Source organism: Carassius auratus, chromosome 1, assembly GCF_003368295.1.
Source record: "Carassius auratus strain Wakin chromosome 1, ASM336829v1, whole genome shotgun sequence".
Classification (NCBI taxonomy): Eukaryota; Metazoa; Chordata; class Actinopteri; order Cypriniformes; family Cyprinidae; genus Carassius; species Carassius auratus.
Window position 1 is genome coordinate 3,938,564 of NC_039243.1, and position 23,235 is coordinate 3,961,798.

A 23,235-nucleotide genomic window follows, 5' to 3' on the forward strand; every position below is an offset into this window, starting at 1 on the left:
AACATGCTGCACAACTCCTTGTTCAAGCTCTTGTTCTGTGGCTGGACTATTGCAATGCCCTCTTGGCAGGTCTTCCAGCCAATTCTATCAAACCTTTACAATTAATTCAGAACGCGGCAGCAAGATTAATTTTTAATGAGCCAAAAAGAATACACGTCACACCTCTGTTTATCGATTTGCACTGGCTTCCAATAGCTGCTCGCATAAAATTCAAGGCATTGATGTTTGCCTACAAAACTATCACTGGCTCTGCAGCCATTTACCTAAATTTGTTACTTCAGACTCATGTGCCTCTAGAAGCTTGTGTTCTGCAAGTGAATGTCGCTTGATTGTTCATCCCAAAGAAGCACAAAGTCACTTTTACAGACTTTTAAATTAAATGTTCCCTCCTGGTGGAATGACCTGCCCAGCTCAATCCGGACAGCTGAGTCCTTAGCCATCTTCAAGAATCGGCTTAAAACACATCTCTTCCATCTTTATTTGACCCTCTAACTTTAACACTCACTATTCTAATTCTATTCTTTAAAAAATCTAACTACCTTTCTAATCTTTTTGTATTCTATTTTCTTTTCATTTATTATGCAATTGTATATGTATGTGTGTGTGTATGTGTAAAGACCTCTAACTAGCTTGCTCTATTCTTTCATTTTTTTATTCTATCTGTTTTCTTTTTATTTATTATATTAGTTAAAAACCCATCCTACGTGTACTGTATTAACCTAACTGAGACTTGTTATAGCACTTATATATCATTGCTCTTTTTGTTGTTTTTGATTGCTTCCACTGTCCTCATCTGTAAATCGCTTTGGATAAAAGCGTCTGCTAAATGAATAAATGTAATGTAAATGTAATATAGGCCTACATGACTATATTAATATAACAGCATTTTCAATATGAACTTATACAGGTACATTTCTGCCAAAAAATGTTTGTTTTACTACAGTTAATTCATAAGTTGTGGAGTGAAATGTCTTCTGACTGGTTTGTTCTTGGAACAATGTTTCGCCTGTTTTTTTACGTCAATATGTTGAGAATATCAAACTTGAATCACATAGTCATCTGTGGGTTTTTAAGAGAAATAGAGAATTCTGCGCTAAATTGAGCTGCTTCTCAGTGGATCCTCCAAGGGGGCCCCCAACAGAACAGGAAAATCCCATTCATTTTCTCCCTAGGATATTTATTTTCAGACATAATGTCTAAAGTGGTCTCCAACACGTTGCTCGTGGCCTGATTGGAGGTAGCTCGCCAAGGGCCATTCACATATGGCGTCTTTTGCGCTCAAGTTCAAAATATTTAAGCGACCCACTCATTTTTTCCAGGTGCAACGAGTCAATATGAAGGATGGGGGTGCACCCAAACCACAGGTGTTTTTTTCTTCTCCGTAAATAAATCTTCCAGCAGAGCTACAGCAAACGTTTATCGGTAGTGGAAATCCATTAGCTAGGCTATTAAAACTTCTAGCAACGTAGCAACATAGCAACGACAGACGCCACGGGAAAATCGGACCGAATTTTACAGTTTTTTTTTATTCACTTTGGTACTATTTTCACAAGCAAGGTGTACATTTTCACAACTCATATTACTAATATCACGACAGATCATCAAAATCTCCATGTGCGCAGCTATCTCTGAAGACGGTGTTGTAGGACGTAGGCCATTACTTGGCTCCTATAATGCTGCACATCTTATTGAGTTCCTCAATGAAATTGAACCAGCCTGTCAAGGTATAAAGGGGTCACCTATGTAACTGTGTGGGACAATGTCAGGTTCCACCACGCAGAGGTAGTTCAAGCATGGTTTCAGGCCCATCCCCGATTCATGACCCTTTACCTGTCTCCATATTCTCCCTTCCTCAACCCTATTGAGGAATTTTTTTCAGTATGGAGGTGGAAGGTCTATGATCGCCAACCCCTTGAGCGTGCTACCCTCCTTCAGGCCATGGATGATGCATGTGATGACATCAGTGTAGACCAATGTCAAGCATGCTCGCCAAAAGGCTTTTTCCAAGGTGCTTGAACAATGATAACATTCATTGTGATGTGGATGAGAATCTATGGCCAAATGCTCAAGACAGGCGTGATCCAAATTAATGTAATGTGTGCACTAAATGTTATGTTTTCTTCTCCTTTAGTTAAATTTCATTATAGAAAATATACCTATGTTACAATTATATCAGAAAAATAAAAACTAATTTGCCCAAATTATTGTAGAGGATGTCTTCATTGATCCTTCACTTGATTACACATTGGATGGATATTTTGGAAATTATAGATTATGTAAATGTTGGGTAATGTACTAAATATATTGGCATATAAAAGTGTATTGCCTAATGTGAAAACTGTGTAATCTGTCTTTTACAGTACTGTAGCATATTAATTTCAGCACTTCTAAGGCCGATTTGAAACCAGTATCTTGCATTGTTTGCTGTTGGATGAACTGAATGTTAAAAGTACTAAACTGAAAGAAGATCATACTGTTGTGTTTCAGTGATTAAACCAAATGTTCTCATTACATATTACAATAATCTTGTGTTTGAAACAATGATTATATGGAATGAAAACATGTGCAACTGAATGAAAGCATGAGATCAGGTTTTGAAAGAATGACTAGCTGTGTTTCAAGTGTGATCAGTTTGGATTTTTGTACTAAGAGTTTTGAAAATGTACACCTTATTTGTGAAAATAGTACCAAAGCGAATGAAAAAAAAACTGTACTATTAATAATAAAAGATAAGCTATTGTGTATTGTAAATGTCAGTATTTTGTCTTTTTTGAATCATTCTTTTTATAAGAATGATTTAAAGACTGAAATATGCGAGGTTTATCTTTTTATAAAAACGTTTTTGTCAAAACTTTATTTGAACTTGTACATGTTAGTAGATAACATGTTGTAAGACACTTCATTCAAATTTGGCCATCATTTTAATGATACTATTTTAATGTTTATGCAAACAAAAAGTGCATATTGATGGTAAGTTTATTTGTTATTTGCTGGCTTTCGACATAAAACTTGGTGAATTGATTTTATTGTGTAGTATTAGTACTTTTTGAACAGGATTATGTGATAACAATGCTCATTTTGGTCACTATAATCATGAAAATACAGTTATGATGTACTATAAAATCAACAATAATTATGTGTTTTTACAGTATAATAATTTTTTTATATGTCAATTAAAGGTGACATATAGCCTTACAATAACTCGTTTAGGTCTAAAACAGTTGGCATAGTTGTTAATATGAGAGTTATGAGACATTATTTATGTTAGTTATTATTTTTTTTTTATAGATTTAATTTTTGCATATAGCTCTCGCCACTTTCATTTTTAAAAAGTAGCTAAAAAAGTTTGGAGACCCCTAAACCATCCAAGTTAGATTGACCATGAGCTACGAGGCTGAGAAACGAAAGTTTCTGCTCCCATAAAAGCCACAAAGTATAAAAATCAACCTTGTTATTTGCGATCTTCTGGAGAAATACTACACTACCCATAATTCTAAGCAAAATAACTTGAGTCGCGCCGCGGTTACCATGGTGACGTATACCGGCCCCGCGAACGGTGATCTGAAGTAAATAAATACCGGTAGTTTATATGTTTATACTGTGCCTTTTTTCCGTAAGTTTAAACGGACGGACGTTCTGGACTTTTCCAGAACGCACAGATTGTCAGTCCGTCCCTGTTGACATCAAACGATAGTTTGGACATTATCTTCGCCGACAACATGTCTAAGGTAGGATAACAATAATTACATAATATACGTTGTTTCATAGCTTTATCATTACTTTGTATTGGGCGCTATACAAATGGGTGGGGTTACTGCGTTGCGTGGACAGGCTGTACCTACTGTAATCACGTGTGCTATCTTGTTAGCTAGCCTAAAGCTATCAGCAACGAGATCTACTAACATGATACTAACATAACATGAATTACAACATGGGTTTCTGATTTCATGACTAGTAATTGACTATGTTTAGCAGGTGTTTGTTTTTCAACGTTTTGGTAAAACAGTTTGATATTTTATGGCTGCTTGTAGAACAAGATCTAAACATCCTACTAGGCTATAACATACAAAGTGTCTGAAAATTATATTAATTTTTATAGTCGAAGCGTACGATAGTCTATATTCATCATACTTTATTAATTTACTAGAATACATGGTTGATATCCATCAAAAGCTGAGCAGTTAACTTGAGATAACTTCCTTGTGTCCAAGATATGTAGCATTTATTGATATGTAATATCTGGCAATTATTTATTATGCACAATGCTGTACCAGGACCGAGCCATAGGGGGAAACACGTCTTCTTAGTTTCCCGCCATACATGTAAATATGAGGCGGAGATTTATTAAATATGCACACTGCAGTACCAAGACCCGGCTCAGGGGGCAAATCCGAACACACACCCTCACACTCCAACACTGGTAAAACCACCTTCTGGGGTCACAAGTAAGGAGCTAAGAAATTTGCACAGGCTATATTAGCATGCTATTTCCTATCAGTTCCAATGGGCATCCTTATGGGGACACAGATTTTGTCCCCAGTTGGTCATCGTGTCCCCACATGGAAGGTAAAAAAACACATCCATGTCCCCAAGAGGTAGCAAAAACACACCCACACACACAGAGACATCATCTACAGACACACACACACACACACAGACAGATCAACTACAGACACACACAGATCATCTACACACACACACACACACAGTCAGATCATCTACAGACACACACAGACACAGAGACATCATCTACACACACACACAGACAGTCAGATCATCTACAGAAACACACAGATCATCTGCAGACACACACACACACACACACACACACACAGTCAGATCATCTACAGACACACACAGATCATCTACACACACACACACACACACACAGTCAGATCATCTACAGAACACACACACACACACACACACACACACAGACATCATCTACAGACACACACACACACACACACAGAGACATCATCTACAGACACACACACACACACACACACACACAGACACATCATCTACAGACACACAAACACAGAGACATCATCTACAGACACACACACACACACAGAGACATCATCTACAGACACACACACACACACACACAAAGACATCTACAGACACACACACACACACACACACACACACACACACACACACACACACAGAGACATAATCTACAGACACACACACACACACACACACACACACACACACAGAGACATCATCTACAGACACACACACACAGAAACATCATCTACACACACACACACAGAGACATCATCTACAGACACACACACACACATACACACAGAGACATCATCTACAGACACACACACACACACACACACACACACACACACACACACATAGACATAATCTACAGACACACACACAGACACAGATCATCTACAGACACAAACACACACACAGAGACATCATCTACAGACACACACACACACACACAGAGACATCATCTACAGACACACACACAGAGACATCATCTACAGACACACACACACACACACAAACATCATCTACAGACACACACACACACACACACACACACACACACACAGACATCATCGACAGACACACACACACAGACATCATCTACAGACACACACACACAGACAGATCATCTACAGATACACACACACACACACACACACACACACACAGAGACATCATCTACAGACACACACACACAGAAACATCATCTACAGACACACACACACACACACACACACAGACATCATCTACAGACACACACACAGAGACAGATCATCTACAGACACACACACACAGAGACATCATCTACAGACACACACACACACACACACAGACATAATCTACAGACACACACACACACACACACACACACACACACAGAGACATCATCTACAGACACACACACACACACAGACACATCATCTACAGACACACACACACAGAGACATTATCTACAGACACACACACACACACACACACACACACACACACACACAGACAGACATCAACTACAGACATACACAGATCATCTACAGACACACACACAGAGACAGATCATCTACAGACACACACACACACACATGATCTCTTCTATGTTCTTAATACCTCAGTATCTGCAGACACACACACACACACACACACACACACACACACACACACACACTTCTATGTTCTTAATACCTCAGTATCTGCAGCTGACAGTTTGGACTCTTCAGTCCATCAGAAATAAACTTTACACCAGAGTCCTGCAGGTCATTGTTCCTCAGATCCAGCTCTCTCAGGACACAGTTTGAGGATTGTAGAGCTGAAGACAATCTCTCACAACACTGAGCAGTGAGATTACAGCCAGCAAGACTGAAAGAGACAAGAACACACACACAGTCAGATCATCTACACACACACACACACACACACACACACACACACACTCACAAACACACACACACGCACACACACACATGATCTCTTCTATGTTCTTAATACCTCAGTATCTGCACACACACACACACACACACACACACACACACACACACACACACTGTGATCAGTTGTCTGTAAATGATCTCTTCTATGTTCTTAATACCTCAGTATCTGCAGACACACACACACACACACACACACACACACACTTCTATGTTCTTAATACCTCAGTATCTGCAGACACACACACACACACACACACACACACACACACACACACACTTCTATGTTCTTAATACCTCAGTATCTGCAGACACACACACACACACACACACACACACACACACACACACTTCTATGTTCTTAATACCTCAGTATCTGCAGACACACACACACACACACACACACACACACACACACACACACACTTCTATGTTCTTAATACCTCAGTATCTGCACACACACACACACACACACACACACACTTCTATGTTCTTAATACCTCAGTATCTGCACACACACACACACACACACACACACACACACACACACACACACACACACTTCTATGTTCTTAATACCTCAGTATCTGCACACACACACACACACACACACACACACACACACACACTTCTATGTTCTTAATACCTCAGTATCTGCACACACACACACACACACACACACACACACACACACTTCTATGTTCTTAATACCTCAGTATCTGCAGCTGACAGTTTGGACTCTTCAGTCCATCAGAAATAAACTTTACACCAGAGTCCTGCAGGTCATTGTTCCTCAGATCCAGCTCTCTCAGGACACAGTTTGAGGATTGTAGAGCTGAAGACACAATTTCACAATGCTGTTCTGAGAGACCACAGACAGAAAATCTAGAAGAGATGAAATACGATTTAAGAAATAACAAAACAATAAAGACATTTACAGAGTGTTGCCAGTTTTCTGTCCTCAGGGAACGGAGGATGACATAATCTGAACACTGAATCACAATATGATGTTTTATAATCTTTCAGATTGATTCATATCTGAGATCAGATGAGCGCCTGACTGTTTATACAACTCATGAATATTTAATATTCTGCTAAATGTCGCAATATTTTCTGGAGGTATAAAAATAAATGTTTTGAGAGACTCTCCAGACAATTGAACAGTATATATATATTTTTTTTCCTGTATTAAATCCTTCCTGCTGTATTGTTAATGTGATCAATATTTGTAGTTTCTCTTTATTTGCTGCTTCAGCTGCATTAGTTTGAGTCAGTGGTGTTCACAGGAATAATAACTTGCTTTGCTTTATTAACTTTATTAACTTTAATCAAGGTCACAGTCATTCAAGATCAAACGAGACGTGTTGAATAAATGCTTGATATGTAGTTTAACTTCACAGTAAAAGACAGAGATGAATTCACTGAGTCACGTATGTGGAAATCAAATCCTTTAACATTAGCTTCATGAAATAAAAGAGTCCTGAATGAGAGCATGATGGAATAAAACAGATGAATTTAATTCTCTGTCAGCTGCTGAAGCTCTTTTAAATGATTGATTAAACATCCCAAAATTATATTAACATTTACTATTTATTTGACTATTAATCATCATCTATGAACTTACAGCTCTGTGGAAATTAATTTATTATCTCTGTGAGTGACTGCATTCATGTTTAAAGTATAGGTTTTGCATTAGTGCACAGAAATTAAGAGCAAAATACAGATTATTTCACACAATAAACGTGTTTAAAATCATGGGTTGTAATGAGGACACTGATGAGATGTGTGTCCTTTACTGCAGATTCACTATTCACTATAAAAGACTAAAAATAGCTCTTTCAGAAAGTATTTCATAATGACCTATTCTAGATCATGACAAAAACATTAATAATTCTGATAACCTGACTCTGAACGGGACTCTAATGTAATGCGTTCGCTGTTTTGTTTGTACAGTTACTACAGTGAACTAGTTTTTGTTGGTTTCTATTCATTTCAAAGCAAACAATCATGCGATCATCTCCACTAAATCTATAGTATATAATCTACACATCATCTATAGTACAATACAGACACAAGCAGCAGTCATCAGGTCCAAGCAGCAATGATTAGAGATCTGACTCAAATCAACCTCATGATGTGTTTTTACAGGAAAGTCCTGCTTGAATCTTCACTGAAAGTTTGATGACAACATCAGTCAAGGTGTTTCAGAACAGCAGAATTCACACAAATCTCTGCATTAATTGAAGAAATGAACAGATAAATGAGTAAATGAGAAGAAGGAGCAGGTTTGTTGTGGATCTGAAGCCGTGTCTCTGACATTGTTGAGCAGCGCTCGAGCACTAGACTACTGATGAACTTTTCCTGAAACACACAGAAGAATCTTCTCCAGCAGCGTGTTCACGAGAGAGAAGCTCTTCATTCCTCTCCTTCACAATCATAAAGATCATCAGTGGTGTCCTGCACATCATTGTTTTGAGCTGACTGTGAGATCTGATGCTCTAGAGCTGGATTTGTGTTTATTATAGTCTTCAGATCCTGATCTGATATATAGACCCTCTTTTATTTCTGTGTTTGGACACTAATGTTGTGAATCAGAGCTTGTTCTGTAGTCCTTCACAGAAATGTGTCACATCTGAGTTTGTAAAAGTCATTTTCACAAAAGACTGACATGTAAATGGATATTTAACACAGATCTCATTAAATGACAAACTCTTTGCTTGTTTTGTGTGAATAATTCATGTCCGTGTGTGAGCTGCTGAAATGTAAGTTTTAATCTTTTATTTGTGACATTAATGTGGTCACAATGCTGACAGAGTAAATATGTGTTAGAAAACTAGACCTATATCACTCATAATATTACCATTCACACTCATCCACCTTTTCTATGGTTTGATTTATTTTATGTCATAATGCAGAGCTCTTTAAATGTATAATAATGTAAAATAGTGTCTAGTGCTGTACAGTAAAGAGTAAGCAGACGTCAAGCTCTGTCTTCACTGTAATAGTTCACTGTAACAGCAGTCAAACAGCTGCAACATTCAGCATTTATGATCAATAATTACTGCAGATTAAATGTTATTATAGTTATTAATATTAGCAGTAGTTGATATCATGATTGTGTCTTGATTGAGAGTGAAATGTGTGAATGTCAGCTTTACTGATCAATGTGTGGAGCGTCTCTTTGCTGCAGCTGCTGCTGATTTAATGAACCAGTTTCTCATGTGACGGGGTTGTTTTTACCTTTTACTCTAAGATCTACTGGATTAAAAACACATGTTGGGACTCCTTTAAGATTCTGGCCTGTTATTCAGGAGAAAATCTCTCATTCAGGAACATTTATTTTAAAGGAGTCAGATTCATTATTAAATATGATCCTTTAGTTGATGATGAAACACTCACAGAGCTTTTCTGCAGTTGATCACAGCTGGTATCAGTCTTCTTCTCCCCTCAGCTGATGTGTTGTATTTCATGGTGTTCAGTTCATCCAGTGTCTCCTCTGACATCTGAAGCATGTAGGAGATTGTTGAGCAGTGAGCAGCAGAGAGTTTCTTCTTTGAGTGTTTGTCTGATTTCACAAACTCCTGAATCTCTCTGAACAGAGTCTGATCTTTCACTTCCAGCAGACAGAGGAACAGATTGATCGACTGATCAGCTGAGAGATCATAACCTTCCTTGATCTTCTCTTTAATATACTGTGTGGTTCTGCTGATGGTCTCTGAGCTGTTCTCTGTGTGTGTCAGTAGATCCTGTAAGAGTCTCTGATTGGACTCCAGTGAGACGCCCAGCAGGAACCGCAGGAACAGATCCAGACGTCCATTCTCACTCTCAAGAGATTTATCTACTGCTGATCTTAGTAGATCACACAGAGAGACTTTATCAGAGTCTATCTCAGAGTCACTTTCAGAGTCTTCATCAGAGTCAGAGTAATATCTGTAAGATCCGAATTCATGCAGTGTTTTCTTGTTCTTTGTTAAACAGCAGTAAAGCAGATAGAAAGCAGCGAGAAACTCCTGAACGCTCAGATGAATGAAGCTGTAGACTTTCCTCTGATGAATCACAGATTCCTGCTTAAAGATCTCAGTGCAAATCCCAGAATACACCGAGGCGTCAGTGACGTCTATGCTGCTCTCAATCAGGTCCTCCTCATAGAACATCACATTGCCCTTCATCAGCTGTTTGAAAGCCACTTCAGCAAGTTTCACAATCACTTCTCTGTTGGACGGCAGGAGTTTCTCTGGATCTCTCTCTTCATACTTCTGCTTCCTCATGTTGATCTGAATCAGCAGGAAGTGGATGTACATTTCAGTCAGAGTTTGAGGGATTTCTGCTCTCAGATCTTCTTCCAGGAGCTTCTGAAGCACAGTGGATGAGATCCAGCAGAAGACGGGGATGTGGCACATGATGTGGAGGCTTCTTGCTCTTCTGATGTGTGAGATGATTCTGCTGGCTTGATGCTCATCACTGATTCTCTTCCTGAAATATTCCTCCTTCTGAGGCTCAGTGAATCCCTGAATTTCTGTCAGACGGTGGATGTATTTGGAGGGGATCTGATTGGCTGCTGCTGGTCTGGAGGTGATCCAGATGAGAGCAGAGGGAAGCAGCTCTCCTTTCATCAGCTTTGACATCAACACAGCCACTGATGAAGTCTCAGTCACATCACAAACTTTCTGAGCGTCTGAAAACATCAGTGTGATTCTGCTTTCATCCAGACCATCAAAGATGAACACAACTTTACACTCCTCATAAATCTGTGAGTCCAGATCTTGAAGTTCAGGATGAAAGTCCAGCAGAAGTCTGTGAAGACTGTACTGATGATCTCGGATCAAGTTCAGCTCTCGAAATGGAAGCACAAACATGAAATCTACATCCTGATTAGCTTTTCCCTCGGCCCAGTCCAGAATGAACTTCTGCACAGAGACGGTTTTTCCGATTCCAGCGATGCCTTTAGTAAGAACAGTCTTGATCTGCTCTTTCTCCTCACATCCTGCTTCAGCGGAGGCTTTAAAGATGTGATTGCAGTAGATTGGAGTGTCTTGTGAGGGTTGTGTTCTGGCTGTTTTCTCCATCTGTAAAACCTCATGTTCTTCATTCACTCCTTCTCTCTCTCCCTCTATGATGTAGAGCTGTGTGTAGATGCTGTTCAGGAGGCTTTCATTCTCCTGGAGTTTCAGTCCCTCAAATAATCTCTCATACTTGTTCTTCATGCTGGTTTTGTGCTGCTCTTTGACTCTCTGTAGTTCATCATTCACTGCTTGAGGAGGATCCTGGGCTCGTATCTGATCGTCTCTATACACACGGCTGAAACAACAGAGAACAGGTTTTTACAAATAGCTTTATATAAAAACTCAAAGCTAAATCTGTTTGACAGTGAACTTCTTTTATCTGGACATTGAGATCAAATTCATTTTCCAGCACTGAACTTTTGTCCACAGATTTGAGGTGAAATCAGGAATAAAATCATCTCTCATCTAAAACTCATCTCTCTGTCAGGACTCAGAGCGAGCATTTTACTCTCATCTGCAGCAAACACTAGATGTGTGTGAACAGTGAAGTGTGCACTAGACGTTTATCCTCACCTGGGGTCAGAGGTCACTGGATCAGCACTGAGTTCAGGAGGAATTCCCATGGATGCATCACTCTTCAGAGACACACAGCTGGGATCTGGAGATGAAGATCTCTTCCTCTTCCTCCTGCTGACTCTAAAATATAATTATTCATATACATCTTCACACAGTAATGAACACAACACAATTAGTTCAGATGATGTATGATGTTGTAGGAGTCAGTCTATAGTGTCCAGTACAGGACAGTGTCTCACCTGGGGTCAGAGGTCACTGGATCAGCACTGAATTTAGGACGATCACCCATGGATGCATCACTCTTCAGAGACACACCGCTGTGATCTGGAGATGAAGATCTCTGACTCTCTCTGTTCTCCATAATAACTTCAGACCTGCTTATAGAAACACAAGAGACAAATGACACACAACACTGTGATTATTATTCCAGAGATTGCAGTGAAACACAGTTTAACACCGCACACACAATCAGATTCAAGAGAATGAGGATCTGCAGCAGATTCTGACCTCTGACCTCACGACCATCGACAGAATCTGACCTCTGACCTCACGACCATCGGCAGAATCTGACCTCACGACCATCGGCAGAATCTGACCTCTGACCTCACGACCATCGGCAGAATCTGACCTCTGACCTCACGACCATCGGCAGAATCTGACCTCTGACCTCACGACCATCGGCAGAATCTGACCTCTGACCTCACGACCATCGACAGAATCTGACCTCACGACCATCAGCAGAATCTGACCTCTGACCTCACGACCATCGGCAGAATCTGACCTCACGACCATCGGCAGAATCTGACCTCACGACCATCGACAGAATCTGACCTCTGACCTCACGACCATCGACCATTACTTGTATATATATATACACAGTACAGACCAAAAGTTTTTGGACACACCTTCTCTCTCATTCAAAGAGTTTTTTTTATTTTCATGACTAACTGGTCTCCGGTCCTGCGATTCAACCATAACAGATCTTGATTTCAGATCAACATGTCTTTTACAGGAGGACTTCTACCTTTTTCATTACAGAATGATCTCCAAAAATCTCTTTCAGTCTTTCTGACCTCCACAGCTTGAGCCTCTTTACGATTGATTACAGTTTCTTTTCAGTTTCCTAAACGCTTTTCTTTTATTTCTTATAGCTTCATTGCGATCTTCATCCCAACACAGAAACATTTTCTTCTTCCTGATTGTCTTCACATCATTTTAAACTGTCACAAAAACTCCCTCAAATCTCTGTTAAAGTGTGAAGAGTTTAACACGAGAGCGACATTCTACAATAATACATGATATTAGAAGCTGACAACTCAACTTACCGTCAACTCTGAGACCTGAACAGAAGGAGTTTAACTCTTCAGAACACGTGTTTTCTCTCCAGTTTACTTTCGGTTTCAATACTCTTTCATCTTCTTCTTCTTCTTCTTCTTCTTCTTCTTTTATAAGGTGCATACCGCCGCCTACTGTACTGGAGTATGTATAATCATGTAATTTTACAATTTCATATTCTATTCCACAACCCCGAGTCTTTTAAAAATGTAATTAGTTCCTTCCTGGTGATTCTTGTTTCGTCTCCCTCTCATTCTAGTCCCAGTATCCCTACTAGATCCCACTCCTGCCCTGTCTCTTGAACCTTATCTTTAAACACCCGTCTTTCCACCTCATTCAATTTACAGTACAATATTACGTGTTCAACATTTTCTTTAACCCCACAGTTTTCACAGCTCTCTCTATTCCTTTTCCCCATTAAAAAAATAATGTGCCATTCAGCCCTTTGTGATCCACTCTTAATCTTGTCATTACAATTTCCTCTCTCCTGGTCTTTTCCATGTAATTCTTTATACTGACAGTTTTTTGTATTTTATAATATCTCCTACCTTTCCTGTCTTCCTCACACCATTTCTTATATATTTCAAGTCCTTTCTTCTTAACCAATGCTTTACCTTCACCTTTTCCTAGTGGAATTGTAATTATTATTTCCTATAGCAGCTCCTCTTTAGCCAGTTTATCTGCTTTCTCGTTCCCTTTAACCCCATCATGTGCTGGCACCCAGCAAAACTGTACTTCTATGCCACCCTGATGTATATACAGAAAATCGACCAGACAGTCTTTTGGAGAGATTTATTTTAAATTCTGGTATATGTATTCCAACTCCCACACAATCCTGTTTGTTCTTGGATCCGTCCGTGTATATTTTTTTTTTATAATTATAATAACTGTTTCTTATGTAAATGCTTGTTTTAATTCCCACTTCCTCCATTCTCCATTCTCTTTTCTCTTCCAATATATTAATATCAACCTTTACTTCTGGGAACAGCCATGGTGGAATACTACTCACTGAATTGACCATGGTGAAATCTAAGGTTTCCATTTCATATTCCCTCACTCTCATTTCCCTCGTCCATCCAAACCCAAGCCCCTGAAACTTGGAATACTCACAACATTCCTGTATCGTTTATTTTGCTGGGTTTTCTTTCCCACTTCCTTTTAATCTGATCCAATATGCCATTGTCAGTTTCTCTCTTCTTAACTCCAGTGGCATCTCTCCTGCTTCTATGAGTATAGCATTAATGAGGGTTGTCTTAACAGCTTTGATGCATACACGTAATGCTCTATATTGTAATCTATAAATTTTTCCCAATATTGTTTTTGACGCTGCTCCATAAACTACACAACCATAGTCTATTGATGACCTCATGCAAGCCCTATAGATATTAATTAATGACTGCTTGTCTGCACCCCAGTCACATCCAGCCACAGCTCTCAGGAGGTTTAAAGCTTTTTTGCTTTTAGTTTCCAAGTGCTTTATATGTGTTTTCCATGGAGACCTACTATCAAACAATAGTTCCAAGTACTTAAATTCATTTACGTTCACCATTGGCTGCTCATATAATGTTAACCTTTCATCATGGCACTTGCGCTTCTTTGTAAACATCATATAACAAGATTTTCTTGTCGACATCTTGAATCCCCACTTATATGACCACATTTCTTGTAGCAGCCCCTTGGCGTCGACAAACGAGACAGAGAGTTTCGACGGGTGCTTAATCTTCTTTATTTCGCTCGCTTTGAGCGCCATTAACCGTGACTTCGAGAAACGTTGTGTTGTAGCACCGTGAAACTATATAAAGAAACAATATACTCATAAATAAAAAAAACGTATGTACAAATGACAGATTACTTAAACAAATACACATTTACAGATACCCAAAAGGCAAATAAATTATTACATACATGAGAAATTAACCAAAAGAGCGACAAATAACACGTGCCATACGAAATTATATATTACTTTAAAATACAACATGCAAAACACACAATAAAGACACATACCTCGCTCCGCTTGCCAAAGGGTACTAGATGATACAAAACGTAAAGTGCATCCACTTTTTACAATATATATTTCAAACTTTTGTAAACGCCATGTGAGAACCACAATGTGCTCCTCGTCCGCACCTCTTTCTTCTACCTGCGTTACAGCTTACGTTACGTAGAGAGCGTGCGTGCGCACACACAACACATTTAAAGTGACACACACATACATATTTTTGCGGTCATTTACACTCCCACCAATTATGAGATGATGAAAGAACAGAACAAACTGTGAATGAATCAGAACATGATTTCTGCACATCAATATGACCGCCTTCACAGTTTTTATGCATGTGAAGTCTAAAATGTTAGGTTTTATAGAACTTAATTACATGGTCTGATGCAATGATATCACAAAGCAGTCGCTGATTACTCATTTTCAATAAGTACCACCAATTTTTGGATGGGCCTTTCAATGACTGTGGGCTTGGAGCATTGATTTTGTTTTTGCTCCCCTAACTGCAACTTGACTCGCCTTACAAGACCATCACTTCCTTCACTGGTTTCCACCACTCGGCCTAATTGCCACTGACCTCTGGGAAGCATATCGTCTTTGATGATTACAACATCATTCACTTGAAGGTTACGGCGAGGAATATGCCATTTCTGACGTGCTGCAATGTTGAGAAGGTATTCCTTCTTCCAACGACTCCAAAATTGTTCGATTAGGTATTGAACTCTGCGCCATCTTTTAGTGGCATACACATCTTGTTTTACAAACTTTCCTGGAGGTGGAAGAGCAACATCAGATTTCATCATTATCAGATGGTTTGGGGTCAATGGTTCGAGTGAATTTGGATCATTAATCCCATCCACCGTTAGAGGGCGGCTGTTTACAATGGCCATTGCTTCATAGAACAGCGTTCTGAGTGATGCGTCATCAAGCCTGCCTGGGCATAAAGCAAGTGTGGCATTGAGTACATTTCGCACAGTACGTATCTGACGCTCCCAGACACCTCCAGCATGGCTTGCAGAAGGAGCATTAAAGACAAACTCGCATTGCCTTTCTGTAAGAAAGATCTCTAAGGCGTTGGTGTCAATCTCTTTCAGTGATTTTGCGAATTCATTTTTAGCTCCAACAAAGTTAGTGCCGTGGTCACACTGAAGTTTGCGAACTGCTCCTCTGAGGCTGATAAAGCACCTTAGGGCATTGATAAAGGAGTCTGTAGATAGGTCCTCAATCATTTCAATATGGACTGCACGAGATGATAGACAAGTGAATAATAGGCCATATCTCTTAAGCTCCTTACGAGCTCTCTTCACAATAAATGGCCCGAAACAGTCCATACCACAGTACGTGAATGGAGCGGAAACCTCAACACGTTCTCTGGGAAGTTCTGCCATACGCTGTTCTTCAGCTGGTCGTCTGAGTTTCCGACATTGCACACACTTGTGTATGAATTTAGCGACGGACTTACTGCCTCCAATGATCCAGAATCCATTCATTCTTAACTCCATTTGAGTTTGGCTTCTTCCCTGGTGACGAACTTTGGTGTGGTAATGCGACAGAATTAGTTTAGTGATGTGGTTACCTTTTGGAAGTATTACAGGATGTTTTAGATCTTGACTGAGAGATGAGTGTTTTAGCCTCCCACCAACACGGAGGATGCCATTGTCCAAAATAGGATCCAGAGGGTACAGTGCGCTTGAATTTGGTAGAGCTTCTCCTCTTTCAATTATTTGCATTTCCTTTGAGAATGCTTGCTGCTGTACAAGCTTGATGACCACCTTAGCAGCTCTCTCACGTTCTTCAACTGTCACATGATCACCATTGTACATCTGTTTGTGGCCCAATCGGTTTATTCTTGCAACCACCCTTAGAAGCATAGACCAAGAAGAGAATCGACTTAAGCGACTGAGGATGTCTGCTCCATCTCTGACGGAGGTCACAAAGGTTTGGACTAATTTAACTTCAGGATCACCGACAAGCAGGTTCACAGGTGTATATGGTGTTGCATTTACTTCCTGTTCCCACAGGAATTTGGGTCCTGATAACCACATTGATGTAGAGATGGCAGACGCATTAAGCCCTCTAGATGCATAATCAGCAGGGTTATCTGTTGTATTTACGTAACACCACTGACTAGGATCTGTGACATCTCGTATCAGCTGCACTCGATTTGCGACAAAAACATGAAACCTACGGGCTTCGTTGTTAATGTATGCTAAAACGACCTGCGAGTCTGTCCAGAAGAACTCTTGGTCAATCTTCATTTCCAGCTCATTTTTCAGCATGACACTCATTCTGGCAGATATGACAGCGGCTGAGAGTTCTAACCTGGGAATGCTTATGACCTTTGTAGGTGAGACCCTGGCTTTAGCCATCACCAGACAGCAGTGGACTTCACTCTTTTCATTTTTGAAGCGGAGGTAGGAACAAGCACCATATCCTACATTACTCGCATCAGAGAAGTGGTGTAACTCTGTTCTGACTATTTCACTGAAGGTATGTGGGTGATAACATCTTGGTATCAATACTTCCTTGAGTTTCAGAAGATCGTTTTTCCAATCCACCCATTGAGGACGCAAGTCATCAGGAAGTTCGTTGTCCCATTCAGTACCTCTACGGCAAAGTTCTTGTAGGATACACTTTCCCTGTAGAATAAATGGGGCGACAAACCCAAGAGGGTCATATAGAGAGGCTATAACAGACAGAATACCACGGCGAGTCAATGGTTGATCCTTCAGGTCGATGCTGAAACTGAATGTGTCATCCTTTGTTGACCATTGAATGCCGAGTACACGTCCAGCTGGTGTTGCTTCAAGATTAAAGTCAAGAGGCTTTGATGTTGTTGCCTTTTCTAACGGGTTTAAACAACTCAGAACGTCTTCCTTATTTGAGTTAAATTTGTGAAGCCGTAAACCTCCATGTTTACACACTCTTTGAGCTTGCATTATTAGTTCTTTGGCTTCACTGATTGAGGGAACACTGGTTAACCCATCATCCACATAAAAGTTCTTCTCAATGAATGCTGAGGCTGAAGGATAGTTAACCTTGTGCTGCTGTGCCAGGTACTTTAGGCCGAAATTAGCACACCCAGGTGAAGACGTGGCACCAAAGAGGTGGACTGCCATGCGATATTCTTGAGGCTCTTTCTCCAAGTCTCCACCCTCCCACCATAAGAATCTCAGGTAATTGCGTTCATCAGGTGGGACGAGAAACTGGTGAAACATCTTCTCTATGTCACAGGTAACTGCAACTGGCTCCTTTCTGAAACGGCACAGCACTCCCACCAAGGAATTGGTTAGATCAGGCCCAGTCAGAAGTGTGTCATTTAATGATATACCACGAAACTTTGCTGAACAATCGAATACCACCCTCAGCTTGTTTGGTTTCTGAGGGTGGTACACCCCATGGTGTGGGATGTACCACACTGTCTCTCCACTTAGTATAGCTGGAGCTTGTTCTGCATCACCTTTGATAATCATTTCTTCCATGAAAGCCTTGTAGTGATCATAATACTGTTTATTGGACTTGAGCCGTTTCTTTAGGTGTTGTAGTCGAGCAGTTGCTAGCCCTTTGTTGTTGGGTAGTGAGGGTCGGCTGCTGCACTTAAATGGGAGAGGAAGCTCGTAATGTCCATTATCCTTCTGATGAATATTGGCACTGAGGTGCTGTATGAAACGAACATCCTCTTGTGACACACATTTATCCTCATAAGCTTTTTCATTGAAATCTGACTCAAGAATTTTCAGGATATCATTGGACGATGGGACAGGTATTTCCTTTACTGCAACACGGTGGACAAAACTCTGATTTCCTTGTCGGTCAAGGTGTGGAGTAGACAGGCCTATAATACTCCACCCAAGCACAGTTCTTTGCGCGAAAGGCTCATTTTCACCACCTATAATTGCTTCCAAGGGAGCTAGAGCAGATGGGCAGTCAAATCCAATTAAAAGTCCGACTTCACAGTTCAAAAGTGGTGACAGCTGACTTGCTAAGTGTCTGAGGTGACTCCACTGAAGCGCTGTGTGCTTGGTGGGAATATACGACTTGTCCACTGGAATGAAGTCTCTTGTGTATGCTTGCTGTAGTGGTATAGAACTTGCAGATTGTAGTCCTCTTACTTTAAGTCCACAGACTCTCTTACTGGCAGTGATCGTGTCAGCAGCTGTCATGGTGCTGAGCCTCAATTGCACAGGTTGTGAGACAACATTCAAACTTTCAAGAAGATCTTCCAAGATGAAACTTGAGTCGCTCTGGGTGTCAAGTAGAGCATAAGTTAGTACTTCTCTTTGGGGTTCGTCCACTGTAGAGATGAAAACTGGTACAATGCTGGAAGTAGCAGGAGAACATTGAGTGAGTGCGTGGGTCATGACTTTATGAACTTCCTCACTTGCTTTAACATTCGTAGATGCTCCTTTAGGGTCCTTTGAAGGAGCTTTATCCCTTTCTTCATGTAAGCAGGTAGGATGACTTCGACCACACGTACCACATGTATGTCTTCTTCTACAGTCTTTACTCATGTGTCCCTTTCTGAGACAACCGAAACAGAGGTGAGTTTCGTGAATGAAGGCTTTCTTTTCTTCAATAGTCTTTCCAGCAAATGTAGAGCATTGAGCAATGTGATGTTTTTCATCTTTGCAGAAAAGGCACGATGTCTTTGGCTTAGAGCTGTACGTCTCTGGTCTTTTTGAGCTCAAGTCCTTCACCTGAACCTTTGTACTGAGAGCCTTAGCGCGCTTGGGGAACCTTTCATCTGTGTTCCTTTGATTCACAAATAGTGCAGAGGTTATAGGGTTACAAGCTATTTTTGCTTCCTTTTGCAGAAATTCTGTGAAGCATTTGAAACTTGGATAGTCACCTGATGTGTCTAGCTCTTCCACCACGATTCGGTTCCACTTTCTCACAATCCATTCGGGGAGTTTCTTTAACAGCTTGTGGTTTTCTTCAGAATCATTTAGGATGGCTAATCCTTTTACGTGAGGAATTGCCTCGACACAACCTTGTAGGAAATCTGTGAAGTCTCGTAATGCCAGTGGGTCATTTGCTCCAATTTTGGGCCATCTCATCAGCTTGTCTCGAAACGCTCTTTGGATGACGAACGAGTTCCCGTACCTTTCCTGTAACACTTTCCAGGCACCTTGATACGCATCCTCAGAATTTCTGTAGAAATATCCCTCCACCGCTTTGCGAGCTTCCCCAGCAAGGTAATTCTTCAGATAGAACATTTTTTCACCAGAAGGAAGAGGTTTTCGATCAATGAGGGCCATGAATGACATCTTCCAATCTATGAATTTTAAAGGGTCACCAACAAAGACAGTGGGTTCTGGAACAGGCAGCCGATGTGTGCTTAGTGAGTTTGCTATTGCTTGAGCTAGATTTGCAGTTTCCTGAGGTGATGTAACTCCATATCCTTCACATGATGCTTGCTGAGGTAGGAACGACTGTGCTTCCGGGTTCAGTTGAGATGTAAGCTCTGTCCTTTGGCAGCCAGTGTGAATGCTAGGGCCTTCGTCATCTTCACAGCGATGAAGGTTGCCTTCTAAATCGTTATACACTTTGACACGAGCTGCTGCTACTTTAACTTCTTTGTCAACTTGTAGCTGTTGTAGCCGTTTCTTTTCCTCAACTAGCCTTAACTGCATTTCAGCCTCCTTCTGCTTTATCTCCGCTAACATTCTCGATTCACAAAGCTTCCAGTCATGCTCCATCTTATCAAGCTTAGCTTGTTGATTGTGAATTTCTTGTAAAGCTTTAGCTTGTTCCAGTTTCGCTGCAAATTCTGCCTGTGCATCAGCACGCTTACTAGAGACTTTAGAAGTCTTGGATTGGTTATCGGATCCCAGTGATGACTCTGAAACGACGGTGTTTGTTACTGTACATCCAAAGACGGATCCATATTCATCCTTATTCAGCACTTGCCTTACTCTTTCCTTCACAAGTTCTTCGTTGTAACTTTCATTAAATGTTTCCAGTCGTTTACTGACAAGATCAGTGATTTCTGCAGTTAGTGCAGCGCAGGCATCCATACGTTTAACAATGTCTGGAGTAGTAGTGTGGTTACGCAGAATTGCTTCATAACGCTGATAGACTAAATCATGTCTGCCTTGAATGTCCTGCTGTATTTGATCCAGGTCTTCACGTGTACAGAATGTTTTCAAATTTGATCTAGCCTCTCTTGCAGCCTGCTTCCAGGACTCATATGTCTTATGGAAGGACTTTTCCTGTTTCTTTGCTTCGAGCTCATGCATCTCTCGACCTTTCTCTGTTAAGCTTCTTTCACGTGAGCTTGCTCTGAGCTGTTGCACTGGTGGGTTACTTATTTCTTCAGCTGGAAGTGGTATCTCCTCAACTGGTTCAACTTCCTTTTCAGGTGGGTTTTCCATGGCCTCTTTAATGTTGTTTACTTCTTTAAACTGGGCAACTTAAGCTATAAGTGATACCATTTCCATCAGACCTCTAAAATGTAAGCACTCAAAATATTAGCAAGGAGAATCAACACAAATGCACAACTGTAAACACTTTTAACATTTAAATATTTCCCTTGTAATAGATCAGAAATGTCAGTTTACAAACAGTAATAAAGTTAACTGTACTCTTTGTGTATGACTTTTTAAATGTCCAAGATAAATCTTCAACAATCAACGTTCAAATTTAACACACAAGTTTTTATAGTCTTTAAATAATCAAGCAAACTTGAATATTTTCTCGTGATTTGACTTATTCAATTTAAATGTCTCTTGTAGTTTTATCCTTCAATTTAATAGTCCAAAAAATATTCTCCTTTTCATTTGAACATGTCAACTTACAGAGTTCCAATGAATGGATGCAGCTCACGTGGGAATACGATTTAACTCACAGTCTCGATCTCATCTGTAGTGTTAAACGGTGCCTTGTTACCACCTTGCGATCTTTCCCTTTAAGCAGTTATAATGACGTCACGATCCGCTGTGACTGCGCAAACGTCCGCAGCGCCGTGCTGATTGATCCTCGTGCGGCGTTGTGATGAACTCTCTCGAACCGGGCAGCAGCGAAGTAATGCAGAGTCCCGATAAGCGTCGAGTTTCACTGTAGCAGCCCCTTGGCGTCGACAAACGAGACAGAGAGTTTCGACGGGTGCTTAATCTTCTTTATTTCGCTCGCTTTGAGCGCCATTAACCGTGACTTCGAGAAACGTTGTGTTGTAGCACCGTGAAACTATATAAAGAAACAATATACTCATAAATAAAAAAAACGTATGTACAAATGACAGATTACTTAAACAAATACACATTTACAGATACCCAAAAGGCAAATAAATTATTACATACATGAGAAATTAACCAAAAGAGCGACAAATAACACGTGCCATACGAAATTATATATTACTTTAAAATACAACATGCAAAACACACAATAAAGACACATACCTCGCTCCGCTTGCCAAAGGGTACTAGATGATACAAAACGTAAAGTGCATCCACTTTTTACAATATATATTTCAAACTTTTGTAAACGCCATGTGAGAACCACAATGTGCTCCTCGTCCGCACCTCTTTCTTCTACCTGCGTTACAGCTTACGTTACGTAGAGAGCGTGCGTGCGCACACACAACACATTTAAAGTGACACACACATACATATTTTTGCGGTCATTTACATTTCTACTTCCCTAATTGCTTTCCTTATATTACCTAATACATATGACACATTCCTTCCATCATCGGCATATAGTGCTGATCTGATGCATCCATTTATCATTATGTTAAATAGTATCGGGCTAATTACACTCCCCTGGGGAATACCGTTGTCTACATCAAATTTTATAGACACCTCTGATCCAACCTTAACTTGAATTTTCCTACCTGTTAAGAAATCCATGATCCAATTATATAACCTTCCTCCAATACCCATAC

The 23,235-nt window shown here is 40.3% G+C and overlaps 2 protein-coding genes across 3 annotated transcripts; both read right to left on the minus strand.

The window, feature by feature from the left end:
* Positions 1–7,156: 7,156 nt before the first annotated feature.
* On the minus strand, positions 7,157–13,442 carry LOC113120157 (NLR family CARD domain-containing protein 3-like; the record flags this gene model as incomplete). Its single annotated transcript, XM_026290124.1, has 6 exons — positions 13,345–13,442; positions 12,259–12,393; positions 12,017–12,139; positions 10,417–11,738; positions 9,840–10,347; positions 7,157–7,325 (listed from the first exon to the last, which is right to left on the minus strand). Coding segments are annotated over exons 2-6 (2,244 nt in total), but the record flags the coding sequence as incomplete, so codon positions are not given.
* Positions 13,443–15,020: 1,578 nt separating this feature from the next.
* On the minus strand, positions 15,021–22,974 carry LOC113119528 (uncharacterized). Of its 2 annotated transcripts, XR_003294468.1 has the most exons (3): positions 22,751–22,974; positions 15,359–22,538; positions 15,021–15,146 (listed from the first exon to the last, which is right to left on the minus strand). XR_003294468.1 is itself a non-coding variant. In XM_026289157.1 (2 exons), exon 2 carries the CDS (start codon positions 21,725–21,727, stop codon positions 15,767–15,769), a length of 5,961 nt encoding a protein of 1,986 aa, XP_026144942.1. In that variant the 5' UTR covers positions 21,728–22,538; positions 22,751–22,974; the 3' UTR covers positions 15,183–15,766. The 2 variants fall into 2 exon arrangements, 1 of the variants encoding a protein (XP_026144942.1); XM_026289157.1 differs by lacking the exon at positions 15,021–15,146 and having other exon boundaries at positions 15,183–22,538.
* Positions 22,975–23,235: the final 261 nt, after the last annotated feature.

Excerpts from the sequence above, each read along its gene's own strand:
- LOC113119528 (XM_026289157.1), bottom strand. The coding sequence starts at position 21,727 with ATGGAAAACCCACCTGAAAAGGAAGTTGAACCAGTTGAGGAGATACCA.